Here is a 27500-nt window from a genome sequence, read left to right on the forward strand (position 1 = left end):
GAACCGCGATTTGCCGCAATGCCAATCAACAAACATTTGATTTCGATGTTTTCCTTTACAAGTATTGTTGTTGCTATCCTTATTTGTGACCTTAACCCAGGGCACTGTAGTGTTCCAGCGGAAGTGGTGTGTCAACCCCGACGAGAGGGAGTTTCTATCCCCCGTTAACAAGCGTAGCATTGAGTAAGGGTGCACACTGCGCACTGCATCGTCATCATCCTGCTGCTGATGATGATGGTGGTTGCTTCTAATCAGCAGCCTCCCTGTGGTCCCCACCGTTATCGTGTAGTTTCTTACCCAAAAACAAAAAAAAAACCGGACACAAGACGAAGAAAATCACAGGAAACTTTGTGTAGTGCAGTGCAGTGGAGGAAGCTGCTGCCGACCGCTCCACCAACAACAAACAACAAACATAAAACACTCCGCACACACAACTCGCTCGCCACAGTCTCACTGTCGCTCCACTCCACGCAGGGGCCAACCAACCAACAACCAACCAACCAGCAGCACGGCAGCCAGCAACAACGAACGCACGAACGAAGCGAACCACAACTCACTTCCTCACTCTACGGCAAGCGAACCAAAATTGTTCCGCGAAAATGCGAGCGAGCGAGCGGGCCCAACACACAACAAATCACACACGCATCCGTTGCGTGGAGGGGAAGGGGGGGGGGGGGGGGTGGCACAAAGAAGGGGTCGGTACCAGGCGCCTCCTTTCACCAACACACGTGCGTAACGTTAACACACGCGTTCAGTTGCTCGGTATCTTCTCCCTCTATCGAGTCTCTGGCTCTTCTGGCATGTCGGTCGCGCACGTGCGCTCGGCACCAACACCACCACCACCGCAAAAAGGGTGTAGTGCTCCTTCATGGTGTCACAAATCGAGAGAGATTATGAGAAGAGCATGAGAGAGCGCTCCGACAACAACAACAACAACAACAGAGGCAGCATCATGTTGCGAGATAAATTCGAAGAAACGACGACACCTTCGCTCTCCGCGTGCCGGTCGCAACGGGTGTTCTTTTGAATGAAAAAAGGGGGTGGTGGTGGTGGCCACCCTCCCTCTCGTAGCGAGTCTCGTAGTATTGGTACGCCGTGGTCGTCGTCGCCCAACGACGACGACGATGATGATGATGATGATGATGATGCGAGTAAACTTTTACGTGTGCGCCGACAGTGGGCGGGGTGGTGGTGATCATCGTAAAACCATGCTCCATGTGGTAAGCGTTTTACGGCGTGTTCCAAATCAACCGCGACGCGGGTGATGCCGGAAGCCGCCGGTACGCGTATTATGTCTCGACGTGTTGCGTCCCAACGAAACAAACAAAAAAAAAGGGCACGAATTCCATGGTCAGCTGACTCACTCCCAATTCTATGCTGCGCTCCCTTTTTGGGTTAAAAATATCCGGCAATCATTTGGCCTCACAGAGCCCGCCCGGGGCTCGTGCTCGTGGTCGAGGTTGTATGTGTTGCTTGGATGCTGCCTCGCAATCAATTTGCATCTCGCACCAAACCGCGGCCTACTCATGCCAAACTCGTTGCTACAAGATTGTAGCAGCTAGAACCCATTTTCCTCTCCTTCTTCTCCTTCTTCTCTTTCGCACCCAGAGATCTTTCAACGACCGCCTGCTGCTGGAAGCTAAAGATGGTGCGTAGACCCATGACATTTTGCAAACTGCTGGCCCTCGAGCAACTCGATCACTCGACGCGTCGATAAACAAACAAATCCAAAAACGGGGTAAAACCGAATCTCCCGGACCAAACCAGACACGTTTGAACGCGCAGCAGCCCGATCTGGGAACGTTCGGTGGCATCGAAGCACGTCGACGTTCACGATCGTGCCTCGTGTGTGCGTTGTTTACGCGAAATGGGTTGCCGAATGGCACATAAACAGCCAGCATCATGAGTACATGGCCTGCTGCTGCTGCGACGTGCGCCACCTTGCGCCACCACCGGCTGTTATGTTGTTACCTCGTTTCATTCATTGCCTTCCGGGCCAGTCCAGCGCACGATCATTCTTCGTGCTCCCAGGCAAAGAGTGGGGAACGAGAGGAGATCATGCGGACAGCAGATGCGTGAATTGATCCGGCAAACGATGAAACGCCGGAAAACAAATAAACACTCCGCGCGGCGAAGGAATTTGTGAGTTGCTGGGAGGCCGTCTTTTTTGTGCGTGGAATACCATCATTTCATGTATTCTCGAGTGTTTTATGCTGGCTAGCGATTATACATAATGCCTTTTTTGAATGTGGTTTTTAAACCCTTTTTCTCGGTAATAAAACGGTTATGAAATGCAGCATAATGTGGTACCGGATCTGAACTCTTGTTTTCCGTTTTTTTAAGCATTAATTTTGAGCTGAAAATGTCGCGAATATTTTGTCACAAGCTGGTAAAACAAGTTGCCGAAATTTATTGCTCGTTTAGAATCCGAATTTACATTTTCACCGGAATGTGTCTCGCTTCCTTTTCGGTCCAAATGTGTATTTCAGGTTTTTGCAAAACCGATAACCGATAACGACGTTACCGACCTTGTGCTGCCGCATCATTTGGAAGACGATGGGACCTTGGGTAGCATTCCATTCCGGCAGCAAGTATAACGCCTTTACCCGTGATGTTCTTCACAAAAACGGCAAACGCATTATGCAAAAAGAGACAGAATGAGAGAGAGAGAGAAAGAGTCATCGGGGCACGCAACCGTCGAGTTCTCGCCGAATCCAGTTCCATCAATGGCGGAAGAAGACGAACAAATCGAAAAGCGAAGGCTAGCGTGGGGCCACAACGTGTCGAATATAAAAATGTATATCTCTTGCACAAGGAGTTCAGCGCGATCGACAATGATCGCACGATCTTCTGATCTTACACGCGAGCACACGCGGCCGTTCCAAGGGCGATAGATGGGAAGAAACAAAAAAAATAAACTAAACCAGCCCACAACCGGCCAAGCCATGGTGATCTTTCTTTGCTGCCCCGTTCCCAAAACCGGCACGATCTGCTGCTGCTGGCGCTGCTGTTCAAACCAGTATGTGGTGGTGCAGGGAGTCAACAACAAACGGGTGTCCCATCTGCGCGCTGCTCAATTGGCACATGTTTGGCAATCAATCGTCGAGCGCATCGTGTAGCTAGCGATAAAGAGAGAGGGAATGTGAACTGCTGAAGAAGATGTCACCATGATCGTGAATGCATGCTCATGCAGCCGTTGTTTCCGTTGTTTGAAAGTATTTTTTATTCTTTTGTAACTTCGACTCTTACCTCGATCACGATCCGTGAACGCACAAAATACAACAACTACTCCACTGTGTTATAATTAGCTATCTAAGCGTTTCTGCGTTCCTTTCTATCTCTTATCGTGCATGCTTCACCGGGGATTGTCACATACTTTATGTTCGACTTCTAATTTGAATCCATCCGCTGGTTCTTGAACATATCACGCAATAATATTCTACAATACCTTCTCTCAAGAACCGCAATAATATTCTACAATACCGCAATACCTTCTCTCAAGAACAAGAGCTGAAATGGGCCAGCACAGGTCAATAACAGTGGTCATGGTCAACCCGTTGATAAAACGTAAAAAAATTGTGTACCGCGCGGCACATTAAGCATTAAAATAACCTTTTTAAAATACAGCTAACGCATACAGAAAAGGCACCGGAACTGGCACGAAATGTGCCCGAAAACGACCTGCTGAGTTCACCCGTAAGCCAGTATAGAACACGGAACGGGACCAGAAACCTAGAAATCCTGTTTCGACGTGTCCTTATCGTTCTTATCAACACAGAGAGAGAGAGAAAGAGAGAAACTCTCACTCGCGCTCTCCGCCGGCGCCGCATAAAAGCTTCTCCGCGAGAGCTTTTCGCAGAACCTTACAAATGTTAGCCTTTTGAAATCAAAGCATGCGCCTCCACTGCAACGGCATTATTATCTACCTTAACAAGCTGTACACTATTAATACTAAGCCGACAACCTAGCTACTATCTATTCGTTCGGTTCGTAATTCGCCGTTTTACATTGCCGTTTCTAGTGGCTGTGAGTAGCTGCGACTGTCCGCGCTGAGCATGGCCGGTACCGTACCGGCGCCATCAAAGTTCGTCTCCAACAGTGCCTCCGATTTGGAGCGCGCATAGTTACCCCTCGAACCGGGCTCCACCATGGGTGACACCGGCACCGGAGGCGGGTGTTCGTCCGAAGACTCGTACACTGTCTTTGGTCGCTGAATGTCACCGCGTGGCGGTGGTGGCAGTATTGAGTCCCGCTCGCGGCCCGGCGTCGCATACTTCTTCACCGCTTTCATGTAAGAATCGGGCCGACGCATCTGTTCGGGTTCCGGTGGTGCCGGCCTTCGCACCTGTATCGTGGGCTGCTGATACACATGGGCAGCCGGTGGAGCAGGTCTCGGTGGTGCCACTAGAGTCCGCTGGAACCCGGCTCCCGATGCAGCATACGGTGGTACTGCGCTCACACTAGAGATCGATTCACTTTGGGAGGTTCGCGCTGGTTGGAAGCTACTGTGGCTGATCGGTGACGGTGGTTCATACTCGGGCAGATGGTGCTTCAGTTCACTGAGAAAGGAAAGCTTATCGGGGACGCGCATCGGAAGTGTGCTCGAGTTACCGTAGTAATCCGAACCCGACTCTTCGATCTCACCCGGTGCGTGAATGATTGGCGTGTCCTCGTTGATGGCAGTGTTGAGTGAGTTGTTTCGCGTTACGCCGGAGTACGTGGTCGATGTATCCCGGAAGCCTTCGTTCCGGAAGGCTAGCTCGATGGCCGAGCTACCACCGTGACTGTTGTACTCCGGTACACCGTAAACCTTCGTCTTCAGTGGGATGCTACTACCGGTGCCATTCGCCATGTATTCTCCTCCTACTCCATTGCTTTCGCTGTAACCGAGTTGACTCTTGAGCTGCTCGGCATATTCGTTGCTGTATTGTTGCTTCTGTTTGTGATCGTACATATCGTAGCTTGTCTCCGTACTCAGGACACTCTTGTCCACGGACTCGATCGATCCGTTCGATGCCATTCGTTTGTAGTCGTTCGTTGTGGCCGTTCTTAGCGTATCCGTTGATCGTGACATTGCCTACAAATCGAAGGAAGAACGAAAGAGAAAAAAGTCTTTAGTAAATATTTCAACAAGACACGGACGCCATTCCGAAATCGCAAGCAGCAGCATCAAACGCACGAACAAGTGTTAACGGACAGGCAGGCAGACAGAACATGCCTAATGATTAGCAAACTATCAATACACAGACACACGGACAGGGATAAATACACTCTGGACTTACTACAGCGCAATTCCGTTTTGCATTTATACATCTGTTGGCTGCCGAAAAAGGTGCGAAAAGATGATCGAAATGTGTAAAACATGATGTGCATCGGCATGGTTGTGCATGTGCATCGATGCAGAAGGAAAGAAGTGCCGTTCCCTTTCTTGCCTTGACCGGCGAAATCGTAAGCAACAGAATGCGATCGCAAATACTTACATAATTCCGCCTTCGAAGGGATCCTTGTGGATCGATGCTGTTCAGACTGCGCATACTCTGCCGTATGCTGTTGCGTCGTTGAAGTCGCTGCTCTTGCCGGTACCGTGACTTGCAGCACCAGCAAATGCAGACGACGAAGATGAGCACCACCACCAGACAGAGTGCCACTATGATGCCGATCACTTCCGTGCTGGCCGTCCAGTGAAGTGGATCAATTTCAACCTAAAACCGAACAACAATCTTTCGTTATTTAACCTTGCTACTAGAAAATTTAATCGATCGTGAGCTAACCTTTGGATCGATTTCACACAAGAACGCATGTCGGTTGTGGCACTCTTCCACCTCGACGTTCCGATAGATGAACGAGGTACACCGGTCGATGTAGTTCGCATCCTGCACCCAAACACGCTCCACATTGCGCAGATACCGTGACTGATGATCAAGGAACTGCCACAGCAGCGTCGTGTCCCCGTGTATGAACGGTAGCGAGGCATTATCGGAGCGACAAAAGTCTCGCGCCTCCCGGAAACTCATCGGTGCGCCAACGTACATGTAGCAGGTATCGATCAGCAACGTCCAGCCCGGTGGACACTTGCCATCCAGCACGGTTTGATTGTTCATGTGCAGCGGAAGGTACGACACTTCGAGCAACTGCGGATCATCCAGACGATCGCGAATACGCGAACTAACGGCCAGTGTTTCGTTGTAGCTCCAGTAGTTGTGCCGCGCATCGATCTTCGTCTTCCAAACGTCCAGCGTGCTACAAGAGACAGAAGAAATGTTAGAAAAGATGGCAAACAACTTAACGACCCAAAAAGCCATTCAATCCCCCCACCAAAAGCGACCCAACACCGTGTGCAGCCCAGCATAGCGTGTAGTCTGTAGCTCGAGCAAGCACAGATCACTGCACCTACCTATTCCAGTACTGGAAATCAGTTCTGCCGCGGGCGACGCCACGTGCGTTGTTAAGGAAGAATAAGGAGGAAGAGATAGAGATATAAAATACAAAAAAAGGCATGCAAAATTTGGACATTTTTATCTCAACAAATATACACACTATCACGAAATCATTGGCCGAAAAGGGATACGGAATCGGAAGGACTTACTACTACTCGTTGTTGTTGTCGTTGTCACTGGGTTAGTTGTTTGGAGACGTTACGTTAAGTTAAAAGGAATACTTATTCCACTGATTGCGGATACTTACATCGACCGGTTGACGGTGATCATTTCGTAATCGTTATCCGGATTGGCGAAGATGTTGTCCACGTAATGTTGGCCAGCTGTACCGGCGACAATCGTTGCACGGCCCTCCCAATCGGTGGCCACATTGCTGCAAGAACAGAACACCCATTTTAAGATCCTTCTTATCTGTCAACTCCCTCCGATGCTTACTCGTAAAATCCATTGTGCGTCGTGGTCTGGTAGATTGGCAAGCGTACCCGATCGAAGCCGGACACCTGCACAATCCGTAGGCCACGGTTCCGGTGAACGTAGTTGTGCGTAAAGTTCGACACCACCTGCCGCAGTACGATCACATCGCGGAAGGTAGCATCGTTCTGGGTGATGTAGTTGTTGTGAATGATCACCTCCTGGTACGGAGACGATTGTCGTCCATCGACGTAGATCGCGGGCCGGTTGCGATTACGCGCGAACAGATTGTGATGTATCCAGCCCCGCAACGATGTGGCCGAACCACGGGAATCGGCTCGTATCAGTACACCGCCCTGGTTCCCTTGGATGAGATTGTTCTGGAAGCACAAAAAAGGGATTAAATTATTCAATTATCGTGCTGTTTGTTTCGCATTTCGACTGCGCTGCTTACTCTAAAGTGCAGCGATTGCATATTCTGAACGTCGATCCTGATTGCCGATTCGCAGGAAGAGAAATTCCCGTACAACTGACGACAGTTGCGTAGAACACGGTTCCGTTCCAGCGTCAGAATGGGCGAAACCTCACCAACGGACGTGTACTGAAGGGCGCCACCAACACACCCGGTGATCTCCGTGTTCGATATGTTGTGCTGTGCATCGCGATCTGTAAAAGAGGAAAAATAGAATTTAACATTAATTATTCTCCTGATTTCGGCATTCAGCGCACTTACTGAATCCAATCGCTGATATGGGCAGCGTAACCACTTCCGCGATGAATCCGTGTCGTGCCGGTGCACCACTGGCGATCAACCTAACACTGAGCGCCGGTTCGATCGTACGGAACAGCCGCTTCTGATTGTCCGAATCCGCATCAACCGTACCGATAAGCCGGGACGATACATTGTAAATGTCACCATCCATCAATTGAATCATATCGCGGCGTCCATACTCCTTCGAGTGATTAAACAGATTCGACTGCAACAACCGGAAACCAAGTGGCTTCACCCGGTACGCACTTTTAAAGATCTTCACGCAATTCACCGGATTGTTATCGTATTTGTAGTACACGAGTACACGTTCCTCCAGTGTAATTTCCTTGTTTGTATCACAGATATCAATGAGCGAGAACAGATTGTACGGCAGATCAAGATCCTTCAGTGGACTGTAGCTCGACTCATCACTCTCGCGACCCTCACCGGTCAGCGAAATCGCATTTATACCCTGGCCAAGTGTCCTCAGAATCTGTAGATGGTTTAGATGAATTGCATTTGTCGGGGAGATCAAGTTAACTCCATGGTGGGCACTGTCCCGGATCGTCACGGACGTAATACTTGGGTTCTTCGAAATCGTTTGTATCGCGGGGGATTTCTCTCCGTGCAGCATTCCCGCCCGTTCAACGCGCACAAAATCCATCACACTCTCAACAGGCCGATTGATGGAATGGGTGACCGAATCATGGATCCGATGCTCGTACAAACTGGCCTCAAAATCTGGATTTGCGAACCGTACGCCACCCCAGTAGGTACGCTGTTCCGGTTCTCCGTTGCAGCTGATAAACACAAACTCCGAATCCCACTGGCACTCGTGACGCCGACCGTACAGCTGTCCATTCAACCGCTCCGGACACTCTTCCAACCGCAGCTCATCACCGTGACACTCCATCGGTTCAACCCAGGACCAAATGCGCGTCAGCGAATTCGTATGGAACTCGATGCGTCGATCATGGCCAAAGAACACATCCAACGGATCGTACCCCAGCTCACGGCAAACGACCTGTGCATTCCGCTCCGTAAAGCGACGATCACAGATCGGGATCCACTGCAGCGTCGTATGATTGTAGTACTCCAGAAAGCCTTCCTTCGCTCGCTCCGCTTCATTCTCACTCATCGAACAGTTCCGATTGGTGCACAGCCGGATCGAATCGTAGTTCACCATGTTCTCCAGTGATCGCTCAACGCGGCGCAATCCTTCAGCAGCATTCTCGATCGGTTTCATGATCACCTCCGCATCACTGGTGCCTCGAGCGAGCAACGTACCAAGCACCAGAATGCCAACATTCGGTGCAAACTCCATCACGACACCGGGGAAAATGCTGAACGTAACACCCGGCATCACGGTAATGTCCGATCGGATCACGTACGGTTGATCACGGCGATAGATCGCCAGATCGGCCAATATCCGTCCACCGAGCGCATCCAAATCCACCGGTGGCTGTGGTCCCGTACTCACCGAAATACTGCCATCCGTCACATCCTCCACCAGATACGGTCTGTACAGTGCCTCCGCATGATTGTTCCAATCATCGAAATCAAAGATCCGCTTCCGGATGTGCAGCTCATCCATACTGCCCCACCAGTTCTCACGCGCATCCAGATAGTTCCGCAACCGGGCCGACTTTACGCCCGCAATCAAATCGTAGTCCTGCTGATTGTTCGAGATCACATTCCGATAGATCTGCACCTTCTGCACACCACCGAACCCGATCACACACGTTGGATCGTTGGCATTGTTTCGCTCGCCGCGAATAAAGTTCCTCATCGACGATCCGCGTGCTTCCTTCAGTTGCTCGTTACTCTCGATGTGATTGAACGCAAGCAAGGCCGGAATTTCTCCCAGGATTTCACTCTGACTGTCCGATCGGAACTCAACCATGTAGCTACCGTAGTTGCGCGTGATCCTATTATTATCAATCCGCATCTTCTTCTCCATTCCCCGGAATCCAATCAACCCCTGTGCGCACTGGTTTTCCGTAAAGATGTTACCGGTAATGTTAATGGCCGCATAATGTCCATCGATCAGGATGCCAAACTTGCGATTCCGAGCCCACGTATCATTCCCGAGGAACACCGAATGGGTGAAATTCTCATTGTACTGCCACACATACGGTAAACTAAGCTCAAGGCCACCGAGCGAATTACTCTCCACCGTCGTATCCTGCAGGACGTAGTGGAACAGATTGTTGGACGAGCGCAAATCCTTCGAAAACTGTCGTATACCACGTCCATTGTCCCGGATCATGCTGTTGTTCACGTGAACCGTCACCTCCGAGATGTTACTAACGTGCACATCCCAGAACGGTGAATGGATAAACATTGCCTCCTCGCGATTGTGGCTAATCTCACAGTTGACCAGCTTGATCGATTCGTTCGCCTTCCGCAGATACAGCTCACTCTTCTCGCCCAGGTACCGATTGTAATACGTTCCAGTGATTCCGCGGAAGTTGCGCTGTATCTTCGTCGACGTAACCTGCAGTGTCGGTACCGGTCCACGTACGATACGATTGTAAATGTTCTGCACCGGAGCCTGTATCGAACGAAGCACCAGCACCGCTCCACCGAGAGCATTCATCCCGCTACGATACTGCAGGATCGCACCGTAACTGCTCGTCGTCAGTGGAAACACCGAAAGATCCCGACCGACCTGCCAGATATCGGACTCGGTGCTTCCCATCAGCGAATCGTAGATCCAAATGTTCTCCGTCGAACGATTCTCGATCGGATTGAGCAACTGTACACCGATCACATACCCCGGTTGACAGCGGATAGTGATCTGTCGCTCCACCGGATCGTTCCTGCGGGCCGTCGTGATGATGTGCTTGATCTGCCACTGATCGATGTCAATGTTCGTGACCCCGCCATTCTCGGGCAGCAAGATCGGTCGGTAATCCGAATCATCCACATTAAAATCCGGAACCATGCTGAACCAACTGGTGATCTCGCGTTGCTCCGCCGATGACACTACCAGATCGTGATTGATGCCCGATCCTCGGTTATCCTTAATGATGCTTCCGTGCACCTTCAGCCCAAGCTGCTTGATACTGATTCCATTCCCCCGGTTAGCGGAGAACTCGGAGTTTTTCACATTGTTCACCGACGATCCGGCGTAGATGTCCGAGTAGATGATGCCCAGTCCATCCTGTAGGTTCTCCACCACCCTCACACTGTCCAGATTGTGCCTTGCCAGATCCATCTGAAGCGCTGGTTTGAACGTATTCGTCACGTAATCAAACAGACCTGCTTTCTCGATCGTCACGTACTGCAGATCGGCTCGTTCCGCCAACACACCGAACCGTAGACCAGCCCAAGCACCCTCGTAGCACCGCACACCAACATCATTCTCGTGGCCACACGAATGCTCAAAATCACCCTGGGAAGCCCGTTCGGCGCGACATTTGCTGATGTCGATATCGTGCTCCGTACAGCGAACGTTCGAAAGGAGAACGTCTTCGGTCGTACCGGCACCCGGTACTTCCGACCGCTGCAATCTCCAGTCCATCGGATTCAACGCCAGTCCCAGTTGATGGCAAACGAGAGCCGCATTCGTGATGGTCCATCCGTAATCACACACCGTACCCCAGACACCCTCGGTGTACACCTGCAGCCTTCCTTCGTGATCATTCTCACCACCGACAAGCCGTACCGGGACCTTCGGGATCTGTGGCTCCTGTGGGCCCTTCTCTACGATCGATTCCGTTTCGATGTCCATCGCGAACTCCGGGTCCTCGGCGATCGCTTCCGTCGTATCGTTGTCCACCATCACGGCTTCACGCTTCAGCGTAAAAAGGATATCATCCGGTGAGCGTCCACGGGCTTCCAGTTTCCCCGTTACCATCATGCCAACGCTGGGCGCAAAGTTTAACGTAACACCCGAGCTCAATATCAGCTTACCACCCGGGCGTACATTAATATCCCGCTCGACCGTGTACGTCCCAGGGGGAAGGATCTCCTGTCCATCAACCTCACCACCAATCCGCTCACTACCCTCTTTGTGAAAGAACGGAACAAACTTCTGGTACTGGGCGATCGTCTGAGTGCCAGGATTGGAATGATGCAACAGATACGGGAAGTACTCGATCTTCGCCAGATCATACCGATCCTTTCGATGGAACAGTCGATCGTAAATCTTCTCCTCATCCTGATTTCCGAGCCAATTATACGTCACATTCAGCGCCTTGCTCTGATCGGACAACTGCGAACCGACCTCATACTGTGACTCGTGGTTCGAGATAATGTTCCGGAACACATCGACATTGTTGGAAGAAATCACCACCGGTGCCGCTACTCGCGATCGTGGATTAAGCCGTCCTTCACCACCGAGACCTTCACCTTCCGCTTCCAGTGGTCCAAACGCTTCCTTGATGCGATTCCCCTTCACAAAGTTCCTGGTAAACAGCATCCACTGCGTTTTGCTGTCCGTGTTGGGCGAAAGACCAAGCGAAGCCACATAGATTCCCTCGTTCTGCATGAAGTGATTATGCTGCACGATCAACCGCACTGGCAGGGGCCGGAACTCTTCCCAGGCTCGATTCCGCGTAAGCAGCGCACCGTACCGTCCTCGCGTAAAGTGATTAAACTCGATGCGTCCCTCTAGATTCAGGATCGGACTGATGACGATCGCTATACGGTTCGAGTGTTCGAAATTGTTGTGCCCGATCTGCAACCGCAACCGTTGGTTTTCCTGCGTCTCGAACCAACACGATTGAATGTCGATCGCATCGCTCTTGCTATCGTTGAACCAGTTCCCGGTCACATTGACCCACGCATCACCACAGTAATTCCCGTGCAGAATACCAATCTCCAGGTTCCGCGCAATGCTCGAGTACTCGATCGTGGACGTTTGATTGAACTCCAGGAACTCGCGCCGATCCGTCGTCGTCTGGTTGAGCCAAATCGCCAACCCATAGCCCCGGTTTGAGCTGACGGAGCTACGCGATACATTCCGATTGCCACCGTAATAAGTGATGTTGATGCCATCACCCTGGTTGAAGCTGATCCTCGAGTCCGTCACATTAATATCTCCGACACCGCTCGTCACGTGCAGTCCCGCCACATGCCGATTGTTTGAGATCGTCGACGAGTGAACGTGCACCTGGGAACGCAGATTATCCACCGCTATACCACGGCCACCATTATCCACGATAGTCGCCTGAGTCACATTCAGATCGTACGCCTTCGTGTGGCCTGACGTCACTCGGAAGTGTGCCAGGACCGCCGACCGTGGATCGGCACGCAGCTTGATGAACAGTTTCTCCCTCGTACTCGTTACACTCTGGGGCCGTGTTGAGTTCCGCACGTTCCATGTGGCCAGCAAACGATCATTCTCTGACATTCCATCGTACACCGAGATCTGGGCCGTTTCGTTCCTCGTCACCTCAAAGTACACAAAGTGCATCGTCAGCACATTCCCTGCGCCGGTTTCGAACGAACGCGCACACTCTTTCTGCGACAGTGCGAACGGTGACTGCTCAAAAGAGAGCTGCAGCGGATAAATCTGCCAAGCCGTCGTCGTTAGCGTACAAAAGTCAAACACCTTGCTTCGATCCGTCCTCTCGGAGGCTCGCAGATCATGCCCCACGTACCGGATACCATCGGCACCATTCTCACTCACGGTCACACCCTCCAGGTGGGCCGAACCGTAGCTCGAGTTCATGAAAATGCCAAAACCACGGCTTCGCTTGACGGTTACATTCCGGAAGCTGAACGCAGCCTCATGCCGCGTCACATTGATACCGGTGTACGAAGAATGATCGATGGTCACATGATCCAGCACCGGCGGGACACCGAGCGCCGCTATTGCCGATTCAGCCGTACCACCGCGGCCCGTCCCTGCGCGCAAAATGTCCACGTGGCGTAGATGTGAAAGTGAAATCGAATCATACCGCACATGGTCGTGCGAAAGTGTTTCCTTGTTTTCGGCATTTTCAAATTTCAACCCACGCCAATGTGGGGTCACGTGGTCAAAGAGCGGCAAACACTGCACGCCGATGTCGCTGTGGTAATCACAAACACCCGAACCGATCTGTCGCGTACTCCAGGCACAGTCGAACAGTGACGCTTCCGTACCGTGACACCGAGGCTCTTCGTAGAGTAGCCGGGGTTCGTAGTTCGGGATGCGATCCATCCAGTTCCAGAATCGGCCACCCTTGTAGCCCATTTGCCGGCAGGTGGTCTCGTAGTCGGCAATGGTCCAGCTGGGAAAAATGGAGGGAAATTAGGCCATGAGTGCAATGTTTGAGACGGATCAGTTGCTTGTGGACTTACTTCTTGGAGTTGGAGCACACAGATCGCCATTTGCCGCGATTGAGAAGCTGAAGACGACCAGCCAGAGGACTCGGACCATCGACCAACCGAACGCCGACTTCTCGGGGATCAGCTAGTGCGTCCTCGTAGCCAGTATCCGGGAGTGATGTGAGCAGGATTTTATTCTCGGCAGTGCCCTGAAAACAAATTAAAATAAGGCATTAATCGTTAAGTTTGTGGAGATTTCTATGATTTTGTGTTGTAAACTCAATCATCCCTTAATCCAATCCAAGTAAGCGCCGATCTCACGCTACTAGATGACCAAATCGAAGCGAAATGCAAATGCCAATCATCTCATTGCTCATTACTCTATCTCACCTAATTAATTTCCATTATTTCCCTCGCCTAAAAAACTGCAAACTCTCCGCTCATCTTTTCACACCTCATCAACATACGCCACTTACACCAGTTGACTAATACGCATCCGGTACCACCGTCCAGAGGTGGTCACTCGAGCGCTGGCGCAGCCAGTTGCATAATATGATCGCAATTATGGCAAGCATCATCCGCCCCTCGTTTGCAAAAGCCGTCCAGTCGCATTAACGGCGCTTGCAGGAGAAACAACGGTTCCGCCATGGTTCCGTGGTCCGCTGAAAGCCAACCGGCATGCAACGGTTGTTTTGTTGACGTGAAATACGACCGGCTAGCCAGTCGGCCAGTCAGCCAACCGGATTATGCTTACGCGCGAAAGTGACGCAGCAAAGGTGTTGAAGGGGGCCTTTAAACGGAGGATCGACTTGCGGCAATAACGGATTGGCAATGAAAGCTTAACAATGTTTTCTCTTTAAGCAATGCTAACAAGCAACAGTGCCATGCGTTGTTTGTTTAGCTGCTTTTTTTGTTTTTTCAAAACATTTACTCGATTACTTGACTGCAACCGGGTTGATGAAACGCTTCATTCCTTGCATGCACCCTTGAGCGCTCGGTGTGGTGAGCCTAAGCATACCGCAACAGTTCTAGAGCGCCAGCAACGCGATCACTTTTTGCGTCTAGTATTATGCTCGATCGCCAACCGCTCGATGTTAATGTAGGTCAGTGTGATGGCAGCAGACTGTAAAACGATACCTTCGCAGTGATTCCATGTGGAGCTGAACAGGAAGGCTGGCAATACGCACTTGTACGATGCGTCATGCCGCTGCTCGCAATTGAGTAACGGGTTCTTCGGTTTTTTTTTCTTCTCTACCATAAACAGCGAGGTCAAGAATTGCTCAAAATAAACGACTTGAGGTCTTCAATTACACGCCTCTTTTGTGGAGTTATTGGGGTGAAAGCATGAAACACAAATTGAAACACACGTTACATGTTCCATAGCTGGTGCTATGGAGTGCATAAAAAAGAGGGAGCAATTGTTTCCTCTCTTTAATTTTGAAGAGTAAGTTTTTTTCCAGTACCATAATGATGAAAGCATGTTTTGCTAGCATCGATTTCGTTGCTCCTCATTTTCCGGGGTCGGCGAAGAGAGGATATTGTATCAACCATTATGCCTTTGTTCGCTTTCCTTAAAAGCTCCCAAAATAACCGTATAATAGCTAGACCTTTCCTTCAATTACCCAAATTGGCAAGGATCGGAATGAAGGAATGAATAACAAATGTCTAGCGATAAATCGTGACCCGTTCATTAATGTGCTTTGAGTAAAATTTAAAACGAGATTACAGTATCCGTTCAACGTGGTCAACTCGTGCCACAAATGAAAGCACCCCTCGTATCACAATCAATCAACCGAAAAAAGATTTCCTCTCGGTGAATCAAGTTTCACCTCATAAATAAAGTCATCCGCCAGCCCGCCCAACCGATTGTGAAGTGATTGAAAATTCCCGATCAATTTCCTTTCACCACCCTGTTGCGCATGTGCTCGCGTACTGACCGGGCGGGTGAAAACACCCTCGCGAAAACGCGACCTATTGCTGGTCGTGGCGCACAGAAATGCATACCGACAAGTGGTGCAACAGGTGCCGCCACACATCCGGTGCACGCAAACAGTAATGCACCATGGAGAACCGGTTATTCCCGATTGGGGTTGAGTGCTACCTGCTGTAAAGGTATATCCATTAAATACCAGGTGAGTAAAGTATGTCGCCGACAGTAGGCTGTGGCGCCATCCAAGCTATGCTGCGATAATTTAATTCTTTTGAAACATTTTTACTACATTAAATTTAAATAGTTTCGTTCATTAGCATAGGAAATGCCATTCAAAAGCCCCCCGGGATGTAAAGCAACATCATGAATCACCGGCTACATATTGAGCTCCCGTTACCTGCTGGTCATCTGCAGTTGGCCTGCCATGAATCATCCGCACGCGCGCGCGCGTGAGTTGGAGACGCACCACACGACGAACTGATGACTCAGATGCACCTCACGCCTGATCTCACGCTCACCCCAGGCGTTGTGGCAAATCGTTCAATTTCGCTATTTTACATTACGGCCATCATAAAATGGTCTCCCCGGGGGTGGCCCATTTCCCTACCGTCGCCTTATGCTCCGATGGTCACATTGTCCAATTTTTCATCTCGCGAATGACGTGTTTATGGAGCCCTCGTCGCTGTCACGATGCGCCCCAGTGCGTGCGGATGGTCTATTGTGCACGATCACGAAATGGGCGAGATGCAGACCACATTTTTTTTAGAAAAGTGTCAGGTGAGAAAAACCCTGAAGCATATTGGCGAAACAATGGCAATAGACTGCGAGTGGCACTCCGAGTGGCCGTTAGCTCGAGGGATCTGTCGCAACACCACAACCCAACCCAGCAAGACCACCACCCCCTGCCAAGTGGTGAGTTTAATTAATGACGGTTGACCTGTTTGTGAACTACATGCTTCAGCCGCTACCGACTTCCGAGAATCCCTCCTGGATGGATTCAATTAGCTGATCGTGTATCGAGCCCTTCCCGAGGGACAGCACGATGCTCTCTCCGTACAATCTGACCTCGCTTGCCTGAAGAAACCCTTGTCAGCTGCTTCTCTTCCATTGGACACGAGGACAAAGGTCGAGGTTAATTGATTAACAACGTCTTCCACGCAGCCGTACGATCACTGTACGATCGTCTCGGACAGCACGCGACAGATATGCTGCTGTTGCTGCTGCTGATGATGAATGAAACTCACTTTACGGTCCCCTGGATCGACGATCTTTGACGGTATGGTGCGTGTGGTAGGCTTTCGGCGGACACGATCGTCTACTCGAGCGTGAAACGGTCCGTTACCCCTTTTATTATTGTTCCACAGATTGAACCCCAACCAACCGTGGCTCTCGGAAGGGTTTGGAAGAACGGACACATTCTAAGTGTTTTATGTGACCCAATTCACACATCCGTGGCCAATTCACGGAGAGTTACGTGACGGGAAAGATCGGAAAATTAATTTGCCATTTTGGTCACGCTGGTCTTGTGGTGTTACGTGAGCGACAAACTCATCATCGGAACCAACCCAAAAAAAAAAACCAGGCAGTCTATTCAGCCAGAGATCATCTTGAAAATTGCCTGATTACCGAACCGAGCGAAATCGAAAGTTAGCTAAAATCGTTTCTCAGGCGCTGAAGCTCACCTCCTGGAAATTGGTTTCATTTACTGACTCAAAGGTAGATCGGCTTTCCACTCACACAAGCAAACACGGAAGAGATACCAGTGTTGATGCTGGGAAAATCGTTTCCCATCCAAGAATCGCTGGTTTTACATACAATGGCCGCAGCATTTCCACGTCAGGCCACGTGTAGCTTATAAATCTCTCTCGATGCTCGATGTAGAGCCCTCGCCTTTGCGCAGTTGAATTGATGTAACAGTTTGTACTACGCCATAGGTTTTCGGTGCAAAGTGAAGGCTATTCTCCGTAACGTTATCGCGCTCCACTACATTATGCTGCTTGGCTCACAGTAAAATAGTACAGCTCACCAGCCGGGGGGCCCCTAGTTAACCTAAGCTTCGGTTAATTGATTAATTAGCACCGTATTCTCTCTGGAGGACTTTAAATTAAAAATTACGACACACCTCCATTCGGTTAGAACGGAACCATTTTATAATTTCAATTGACCCTCCCCTCGGGTTAACCATCGGGCGCGATAATCTAGCACAATCGGCACTTTCATCTTGGCATCCGCAACGCATCAGAACCCACGGACGGAGCTAGAACAGCTTCTCGTAGCACTCGCACAGAGCACGCTGGCCACAAATAAAAGACAAAAGTCATGCCAGTGCTCTCCGTTCGTGTGTCCGTTCGTTGCTCTGCTAATAAGTGAATTCAATTCGACTCCGACTCCACCAAAAACAACCACAGCTGGATCGGCCCGGTGGTGCTCGGTGCGAATAATTTCATGCTACGGTTGGCAGTTTCGCTCTCTGAAGAATCTAAAAACCATCTCTTGGCCGCACGACGATGGATATGGAGACCTGGGGCCCAACAATCCCAATCGCAGCGATCGTTCCACACCATGAAAGCTCATGTTCATGGAACGCTGCCCATGTGGATGGTGTTGGCGTTCATTGGCTTCTGGCCGACGCCATCGCCGGAAGTACACGAACCTCCCGCCGTCCGTTTCCGGTCCTGTCACGCAGGCACAGAACACATAAACTCGGCGAGAAAGAGAGAAATGGCGAGCGCACGAGATGCCGGTGCCGGAGTTGATTAACAATAACCATCTCCGACCGACCGATGACCGATTTATGGTCAGATTTTTAATTCCCCTCCCCTTTTGTTGTCACCGGAAACGGAACAAAAAGGAAGGTGGCGCCTTTCTTCCTGTCATGTCGTGCCACTTTCGAACACAAAACCCACTTGCTGTCGGTGGGACAACAATCGAGGACTGATTATGAGCTCGATCAACATAATAATATTAAACAGAAATCGAAAGTAAGAATGTAAATATCATTCGAACTGATAACATTATACTCTTCTGCTGGTGAAGGGGGGGGCGGGGGGGATCTCTAGAACATATATTTACATAAAACCGTACAAAGGGTTTACGTTCTCGTGCGCTTTCTCAGAAATGATCGTCGCACTCACATCGTTGGAATTCTGATTTCAATGTTTGCATTAACCCATAACCTGAGCCCTTCCCAACTGACTTGCGACACCAACCACCCTACGACAAGGGCGAAATGGTCGTGCAAGGGCTGGGAGCGTGCGCGCGCCCGTGATACACCGAGACGGGGCGTACGAACGATAACGCGCGCGCACCACGGACACTGACACTGCCACCCCGACAACACATGAAAACAGGTGGACGAATTAATCAAACATTGCTCAACCCAAATAAACACTATCCCGCCCCACACTACATTGCACTGGCTTCCAACACAACGACGACGACGACCACCGTTCCCGAGATAAGATAAGAAACCCCTCCGAAACTCACCATGGCCACAATAGAACCGCGCACCGTAATACCGACCATCGGCGCAAAGTGTATCGTCACACCAGCCTCGATGATTAATCGTGCCCTCCGCTCCACCTCCAGGTCCGTCCGGAGTGAGTAAGGACTCTCGGAAGCTCGCAGGACCTTCTCGCCCAGCACGACATCACCGACGATCTCAGTGTACTTCTCGGAACCACCACCCGGTGACACTACGGAATGGTGACCATCCTGATCGAACTGATAGTGTGAGTCACTTGCGGTGCCATGATGGCCACCAACTGGACCATCTTCCTCTTGATGGCCGGGAACGATGTGATTCGTGATGATCTCTTTGCTACTGGGGCTCGGTACATGCTCAAAATCACGATCCGGATGGTTATTTGGTGGATGATCGACATCGAACACGTCGATCTCTTCCACTTGACACTGCACCGCACTCACACAAAGGACGATCAGCAGCAGGACACTAGCACCGGCTGGCGAAGGATCTTTTAGACGATTCTTCCAACACTTTACTGTCCTTCGAGCACCACTTGAGCGGTTGGCCATATTGAACACACTTTTCTGGCTCACTTTTCGCGCAACACTTTGACACTTCACTTGCTAGTAATGGTAGCAGTACTTTTCATTTGCTTTACTCTTATCCAGTAGGATACACTCGCTGGCCACATTCCTGTGGATGGATGGGTGGCTCGTTAGCTCATCACTTTTTCACCGGAACACAGAATCAGAGGAAGAGGCGTTTGCGATGCGAACAGTTGCGACGCACACCAGAGCTACTGCTACTGTTACCACTCGCCTACTAATCGGAACTGACACTCACTCGTCGCTGTCTAGCAACCGCGAACAACGCCGCGCACCGTACTGCAATAGAAACAGAGAACAGACAACGGCGAACACGCGCACACAGTTAGAGAGAATGGGGTTGGAGGTGTTTCGGGTTGAAGAAGACGATAACGCACGGCGATAAGTGCACTAGCACTCGATAAAGACGCACAGCTACCAACACACACCCTGGTGGCGGTCTGGTATGGTATGTTGGGCGTGAACCACAACACCTGAACCCATTCCTCCCTCCCGTGGAGAGGGCCACGCTATACCAACATCAACTTGGCATCTCGCGCAAGATCATCTCGCGTACCAAGTGGTGGAGAACCGGTTTTCACTCCGGCGGGGCCGGTTGTTTGAGCAGAGATCTCGATCCAGAGCCCGTTGGTCCAAGGGGAAGTGATGTAATTTCGTAATTTACTCTCACCCTCCATCATAATGGCTTCCGAAAGGGGTGAAGGTGTGTTGCTTTGGACCACGAAAGAGGATTTTTTTTTCGTTGCGCGTACCGCGAAGCAACCGATGATGTACGGCGTGAAATGGGTTTGTTGTTGGAGCACCCTAGCAACCCGGTTGGAGATTTGTAGATTCGTTCAGACCGCCATATTGGTTACTTTGATTGCTTTTACTTGAGTAAAATTGAATTTCAGTTTTGAGTGAACTAGAAAAAATTAAGAGCCTAAAGGTACCTTTGGATTAGTCTGAAAAATGATGCATCATCCTCATTTCAACCACAAACCACAACGTAGAGACCAGCTCAGACGCACTGAGGCGTATGTAGATCATCATTTGCGGCACTCCGGACACAACCGTTATGCGCTCCCCTCCGGCGCTGCACCAGGCGAAGAGTTTGTCACCGAGAACGGTCCGTTGCAGCCATCCGCAGGCACCTTCTAATGAAGAAGCTGACGAGGCAAGAAAGACGAGATTGACGATTGGCGACGATTGACGCCTCGCTCAGAGCTGGCTGGTGTCTCGCCAGGCCAGGCTAATGAGAGCACACCGGCACCGGATGGAAGCATGCGCATCAACAACAGCATCATCAGCAGCAGCAGCAGCAGCGTGAACTGCTTCTACCTCAGTGAGCACAGCGGACAGATCTTATCCGGAGAGGGGCCTCCGGTTCGGTACACTTTCTGTGGCGTTGCGGCCGCCGCTGGAACCACTCCAGCACCGCCTGACCTGCTTTTAGCGGTGAATCCGTCCGTCGAGTTTGAGTGAAACACCATGAAAATCGGGAAAATTGATAATGCCCGTGCAATTTACCGAACGAAGAGCGCTCGAGAGGGTTGGCCAGCGCGCAGAAGTGGCACACGCAGACTCTTCAGGCGGGAATATCATTCGGAATCGTCCGACTTGTGGTGGTGTGCTGGTGGCGATGAAATTCCCCCCGGCGGACGTCAAGCTTTGCGGCTTTTGTGGTGGAAGTGAAAATTTAAAGTGTGAAGTAAATGGTTAAACATGATCGTCGCTTGCGAAGAGACTCCATTTCAACATTTTCTACTCGATTGCACTCTCTACTGCGGAGTTTTACGATTGCTGGAGGTAAACTTGGGATGGAAATGTCGTGTAATACATCTTAGAGAGTTGTACTACCTCCAACAAACACGAACTACCTTCCAAGAGGCGACAAAGAGTCAAGTAAATGACGAGCCTTCAAATTCGAATACCGAACGATGAATGCAGTGAAATCTAGTTAGCCATGAGTTTGGCTTGCTTTCAATCCAAGTAACACGCTGCAGCCTGTAGGAAGTGAAAGGTTGAGCCCAGTGACCCCACTGAGCCTGGGACTGGCGACCTAACAAATCCCATTTTCACGTCGTGTTTGAGACAAATTTTCCTCCGTGATCCAGCAATACCGATGCAGACCGATGGCGCCTTGCTTGGAGAGCTTCAAACGCACAGCGCATCGAGCAACCCTTTCACTGGTGGCCTTTTGCATCGCGAGCTTCCACCAAAATACCGCACGATGGCCTCATGAACTTTGAATAAGATTCGTGCCTCTTCCAATGGAAATCAAGAGAAAGATTGTTACACAGTCGAACATGCGGCGATCATACTACCGTGTAGAGTAGCATTCACGATAAGTGATCTTTGCTAAGCGGAGGAAGAAAAACAATGGAAAATCTGACGAGAAAGTGGCGTATCGCTGCAGCGAGACCGATCAGATGTCCCACGCCGCGGTGGGACAATGGTGGGAGTTAATGGGTCACTTTTTGGTCGTTCGTTGTTTGGCGCACGCATATCTCACTTTCCTGGTGGTCTTGGGAATCATTGCAAAACCAGACAAACCACGAATCCAATTGAGGAGAGTCGCAGACAGCATTAGGAAGAGAGGGAGTGGCGCTTAATAAAGCAATGAGACAATTATCCCAAAAAAGCACAACAAAGTCCGTAGCTCAATAAGTTCCCTTTCACAGATTGATGTCACTTTTAAAAAGCGAAAACTCATCCAAAGTTAGGCTACTACTCTGGTGGAGCGAGAGATACAAGATAAAATTAGCGAGAGCACACGAACGGCGCTTTCTATGCGACTCTAGCCCAGCAGTTGGAGCGTCTGCTCGTTGGCCACCACCTCACGGACGGTGTGAATGATCAATTCGAACCGAAAGCCCCTCGATGCTAACCGACCACTAGTATTCCGTGCACGTGTGAGTCACCAACGGTCGTCAACGAACGCCCTGGGCTTCGATTTAAATCGAAAACGGATGCTCTCTCGCCGGCCACAGCGCGATATCATGTTTCTTCTCACGCACTCACCAGTGTGTGCGTCCGGTGCTTCTGCCCCTCCTCGATCACGTACTACACAACAAAGAAACCCCAAAAAAACATACGAAGCACCAGTAGCTCAGCTGAAGGTTGTTAACTCCTGATAAGCCAACCAAGGCGGCCAAGGAATGCGTTCCAGTGGAGACAATCTCGACCAGCCGGAGAACCGTACCTAGAACCGATTCTTAGACAGCGACCGGGGAGCTGTTTATGTGCACGCTTCATTCATTTAACTGGCTTTGTTTCCTCTCGCGCCGTTCGCTTCTCGTTTCTGAGGAACCAGCGAGGGGAGGAGTAGATGAATCAACGATCGTCGCCTTCGTTGTCGCCGTTGCAAGCGTGTGGCGTGGAATTTAACGCTGACTCTGATGACCTCGCCAATGGCAAAGTAGTAGGAATGACGGGCAGGGGTACGGCGTTCGCCTCTCGAGTCTCGAGATTCTTATTGAAGCGCATAGCATAAGAAGGGGCATTCCAGCACATGACGGTTAGCGACGCATACTGAGCGATTGTGTTTTTTTTTGTGCCTTTGAAAGCTGTCAGTACAGCTGTGCACTGGGGAAATAATGATCTATACAGCCGGTGACTTCACCTTTACTGCGCTGCCTGCTGTGATGCAGCCACCATGTGCGTTTGCTTGTGGATATAGACGTGGTAGAGAGACGTGATCTTGAATCAAACGCATTGTTCCCACTTAATGAACTTAACAAACTCACACCACTGCAACCATGCCACTATGCGGTTTCATTATTCTAGAGCCATAAGGTAACGTACCACAACACAAAAAACACAACGAACACTCGCGATCACACACGCAACCGTGCTAACGAACTTTTTGAAACAACTCTCTCGAAACGGCGTCCATCGAAAGTCTGGCCGCCAGTTGGTCGAGTATTCAAATATCCACCAAAACCGCTCTGCCAAGCGATGCGCAAGAAAATAAAACGAACAGCGGAGAAGTCAACGTCTTCTGGCAACCCCCGGGAACCCGAGAACGGCAGAAGAAAGCGGAGAACGCGATAGCTCAAAGAAGAGCGAACGAAAGACTTCAACGGCCACAGACGACGAACCCCGTGTTCGCATCTCGCTCTAGCACACCGCTCAGTGAGAGCGAGAGCGCAGCGAGATCATTTGAAGGCCATGGAGCCAGCGGCCGGCGGGCAAACTCGTTCTCTTCTCGTTCTTTCGATCTCGTTCTCGACAACACCCCATTCTCCGGTGGGGGCAAAGATGCCTCATCGAGCACGTTCGGTCAATCCACACAGCAACTCCAACTTGGGGGAAAAGGGAATAGAAATCGTACAGAGCCACGGAGAGCCTTACGGCCCGTCAGCATATCCACTCGGTTGCCAGTGAGATCCGGGCAAATGCAATTACGGAGCCGCCGCTGCCGGCCGCAAAAGGATGGAGGAGGTAAACTTGTTTTAAATTGCCTTCGTCATTATGCCGTTAGAACGCAGCCCAATGGCAATAAGGTGGCGTAACCAGATTGTGTCGGTCTGTTGCGGTCTCAATGAATCACGACTACGGGTACAAAGTTACAAATGGCGGTGGCGTGATCGAAGCATGCATCGCTTTGCATCAACCTTGAACATAAGTCCGCGGCGTTGCAACTCGCTTTTGTTTAAAAATATTTGAAAATTACCGGAAAAAGGGTCGCAATAACCGCAAGCACCGTCAAGTCAACATCAACATTCAGTGAGTATACAGTTGACCACGATTGGCCAACCCGCAACTTTCAACCACCGCCACCGGCACAGTCAGTGGTCAGTAAACTCCCCATGCTAAACCAAGAGAGCCACAAAACATTGACCCAGCACTTTTCTCCCGCATTTTCTGCTGGCCAAGGGGGCCCGTCACCATCCGGAGGATACGATGGCGAGGGGGGAAAGTATAAACAACAATGAGTTCCGAAACAATCAACCATTTCCGCAACAGCAAAAAATACAAAGAGCGAGCCACAAACTTTCCGGCTCGTCGGTGTCTCCGATGTTGGGTGCGTTGTGTTTATGTTTTCGATTCAACTAACGGGGAAAAGCCACCCCGTGTTTTTTGGGGGAGAAAAGAGGAAACGAGGGTGTAGCACCGGAAAAGCCGTGGTCAAGAGAGATTTTATCTCGAACAGAAGATTCCCTCTGTTGTTGTGAACAAACTCGCACCACCGAGATGTTTATCTTGTTGATGGAATCACACACAGATTTGCTTTGCACTAAAGTAGGCTTTGGGTGTCACTGAAAAAGGACGTTGATGTAATGTGTGCGAAATGGTCGCAGTAGCAGCTGGACCGCAGTCAGCATCGATTTTCTTCCAAATCGATGCTCCGAGCGACCTACATTCGCCGACGGTGGACGCATCGTTAAAGGACACGACGCCACACAAAAAAGGAGCCAGAGGGTGAGTCAGACACTGTGCGACAACATGGCGCCAACCCATCAAGGTCAGGGGAGTAGCACAAAGCAGCAGGCAAAACAACGTAAACAGTGTCTGTGGCCAAATGCAACGCAAATCTCTGCGCATTCTCCGCGAGTACGTTGTGGCCTCCACTACATTGGTGGGGCCGCATAGCTCACACGCTATTGTTGGCGCCTTAAAAGGGCTCCAACGACGATTGCAAAACAGACGACGAACCCCAACTCCAGGGTGGGGGGACAATCTTCTAAACGTGGTTCTGCGCGTGCTGCGATGCTGCACCATCACAAGAAGAAGAAGAAGAAGGGGGTCCAACGGCAGCAAATCAACAACACCACCGACAGAGTATCCGAGTAGGCTACATTCCACGGGACGGGGAGCCAGCTAAACCTGTTCTGTCGCTATCTCGTTTCGACTGGCCGGCTGATAGAAGGAGAAAGCGAATCACCACGAAACAACAGACGCTGCTGCTGCTGCTGCTCCTCACAAACACGGACACTCACACCGAGGCACTAATACAGGTTAGGGTCACAAGATGTAGGGACAGCAGCAGTCCCCCCCCCCCCCCCAACGGCACGACGTTTCTTCGTCACGGGGGGAGAACAAGATGGAGCTTCGAATATGTTAAGACAGATCGATGGAAAATGGAGTCGGTTGGCTCACTTAATGAGAAACACAGACACGAACGAACACTCCCGTTTGAAAGGATCCTTGTTGCACCGTTACACCGCCATATTCCTTCTGCTATTCCAGGATACACTACTCACGTAAGACTACTTAGGGTGCGGCACGCTACCACAGGTCCCCTCACCTGACACAAACAAACACACCAAGAAAAGGGCGCGCCGGACAGACCGCACGACGGACGCGAAACAACAACCGTACCGCGTCGCTGAAGTGAACAAAGTGAACTCCGTGCGCCAACCAAGATGCATAGTAACCGCAAAGCCCCAACTCACTCTCTTTCGCTCTCTCTTCCTCTCTCTCTGTTTCACGCACACCAACAAACCGGCTACGCAATGCAATCATCGCCTCCCCTGTTGAAAAGGGGATGCACATCCCCCTGTAGCTGGGGTCTTCAGCGCACCCCCCGGAGAGGGTTGGTGGTCATCAGCGCTGTCCGTTTGTCTTTGGTCCGGCACTCGGTCTGGTGTGTATGTATGGCGAGAGCAAGAGGTAGAGAGAGAGAGAGAGAGAGAGAGAGAGCACAATAATGCGAGAGAGCACGCGACATGGCGCGTGGAGTGATCTACTCGCTGGGGAACGTCCATGGATCACGTCATCGTTTTCGGTGACTGGCGAAGCATCACGTAGATTTAACGGATTAATTGAATTATTCTAGATAAATTACCGAGCAAGTGCAACATAGGAAACCCAACGAAACGGTCATTGCCATCCGATCCGGTGCGATCCGGATCCGTTGCTGTGGGTCTTCCATCGTGATCCCCTCATTAAGCTGTATAAAATTTATGTTGAAAACCATCGACACACATGCACGCATACGCGTGGGTTCAAGCAGGTACATCGCCTCATCACCGCCATCATCATAAACCGAAGCGGACCAGAAAAACGAAAGGGAAAAAGGGAAGCGACCCTTCACGTAGCCCTCGTGTCGCCAGCGGCCGGTGCGCGCCGGTGCAGTGGACTGTTTACATCGCGCGGCACGCCTGATGATGTCCTTCTTTGCCTTCCACACCACCACAGGTGTGTCTGCGCGTCGAAGGGACCGTCCGGTCTCGGCGGTGGCGTCGTCGTTAAGGGGAGAGTTCAAATGAGGTCACTCGGGCGTAGCGTACCTGTTTGGATGGCACCGGGGACGTCTGCAACGGCGGAGTTCGCGTCTCTTTTTTGTGGTTCACGTGCCATCGCAGTATTGACGTGTTTGTGGTGCACCAAATGGACAAAGTTTAAGGATATTCCAGGCATCTACTAAGGTTATTTGAGGGGTGTACTATGTAATTTATAATCGTCCTCAACACCATCCGAGCAGCATTGAAATCGCTCTGAAAGCATACAACTTTTATGCGGACCGTTTTATACAACTTGTATGAAACACTTGAGTGGTTACAGTGACGAGCGATACAGTAACAGCATCGCTTGGGTATTTTTGAATCCTTTCATAAAACTCGAGTATCGGAAATCATTTTTAACAGGAATAGGACTTCTATTAAGAGTGTAGACATTAAAAAGGTGTAAAAGATTCGTTTAAAACACTGCAACA

At 50.6% G+C, this 27500-nt stretch overlaps 2 protein-coding genes across 8 annotated transcripts in view; both read right to left on the reverse strand.

Moving 5' to 3' along the window:
- LOC126569934 (ecdysone-induced protein 74EF) overlaps nucleotides 1–526 on the reverse strand; it is a 44513-nt gene extending 43987 nt beyond the window's left edge. Inside the window, exon 1 of the mRNA XM_050227352.1 lies at nucleotides 502–526. The gene's annotated coding sequence lies outside the window, so the exon portion shown is untranslated. The remainder of the gene's footprint in view (nucleotides 1–501) is intronic.
- Nucleotides 527–3207: 2681 nt separating this feature from the next.
- Nucleotides 3208–26177, reverse strand: LOC126569933 (protein bark beetle). Of its 7 annotated transcripts, none has more exons than XM_050227348.1 (11): nucleotides 26091–26177; nucleotides 19274–19946; nucleotides 13891–14066; nucleotides 7582–13820; nucleotides 7303–7514; nucleotides 6873–7228; nucleotides 6685–6810; nucleotides 6395–6418; nucleotides 5772–6240; nucleotides 5481–5702; nucleotides 3208–5077 (listed from the first exon to the last, which is right to left on the reverse strand). In XM_050227348.1, the coding sequence occupies exons 2-11, from the start codon at nucleotides 19820–19822 to the stop codon at nucleotides 4004–4006; spliced, it is 9447 nt and encodes a 3148-aa protein (XP_050083305.1). In that variant the 5' UTR covers nucleotides 19823–19946; nucleotides 26091–26177; the 3' UTR covers nucleotides 3208–4003. The 7 variants fall into 7 exon arrangements, with proteins under 7 accessions (XP_050083305.1, XP_050083303.1, XP_050083302.1 ...); XM_050227346.1 differs by having other exon boundaries at nucleotides 19274–20137; XM_050227345.1 differs by having other exon boundaries at nucleotides 19274–20137; nucleotides 26047–26177.
- Between the last annotated feature and the right edge of the window lie 1323 nt (nucleotides 26178–27500).

This window comes from Anopheles aquasalis, chromosome 2 (genome assembly GCF_943734665.1).
Source record: "Anopheles aquasalis chromosome 2, idAnoAquaMG_Q_19, whole genome shotgun sequence".
In the NCBI taxonomy this organism is placed as follows: Eukaryota; Metazoa; Arthropoda; class Insecta; order Diptera; family Culicidae; genus Anopheles; species Anopheles aquasalis.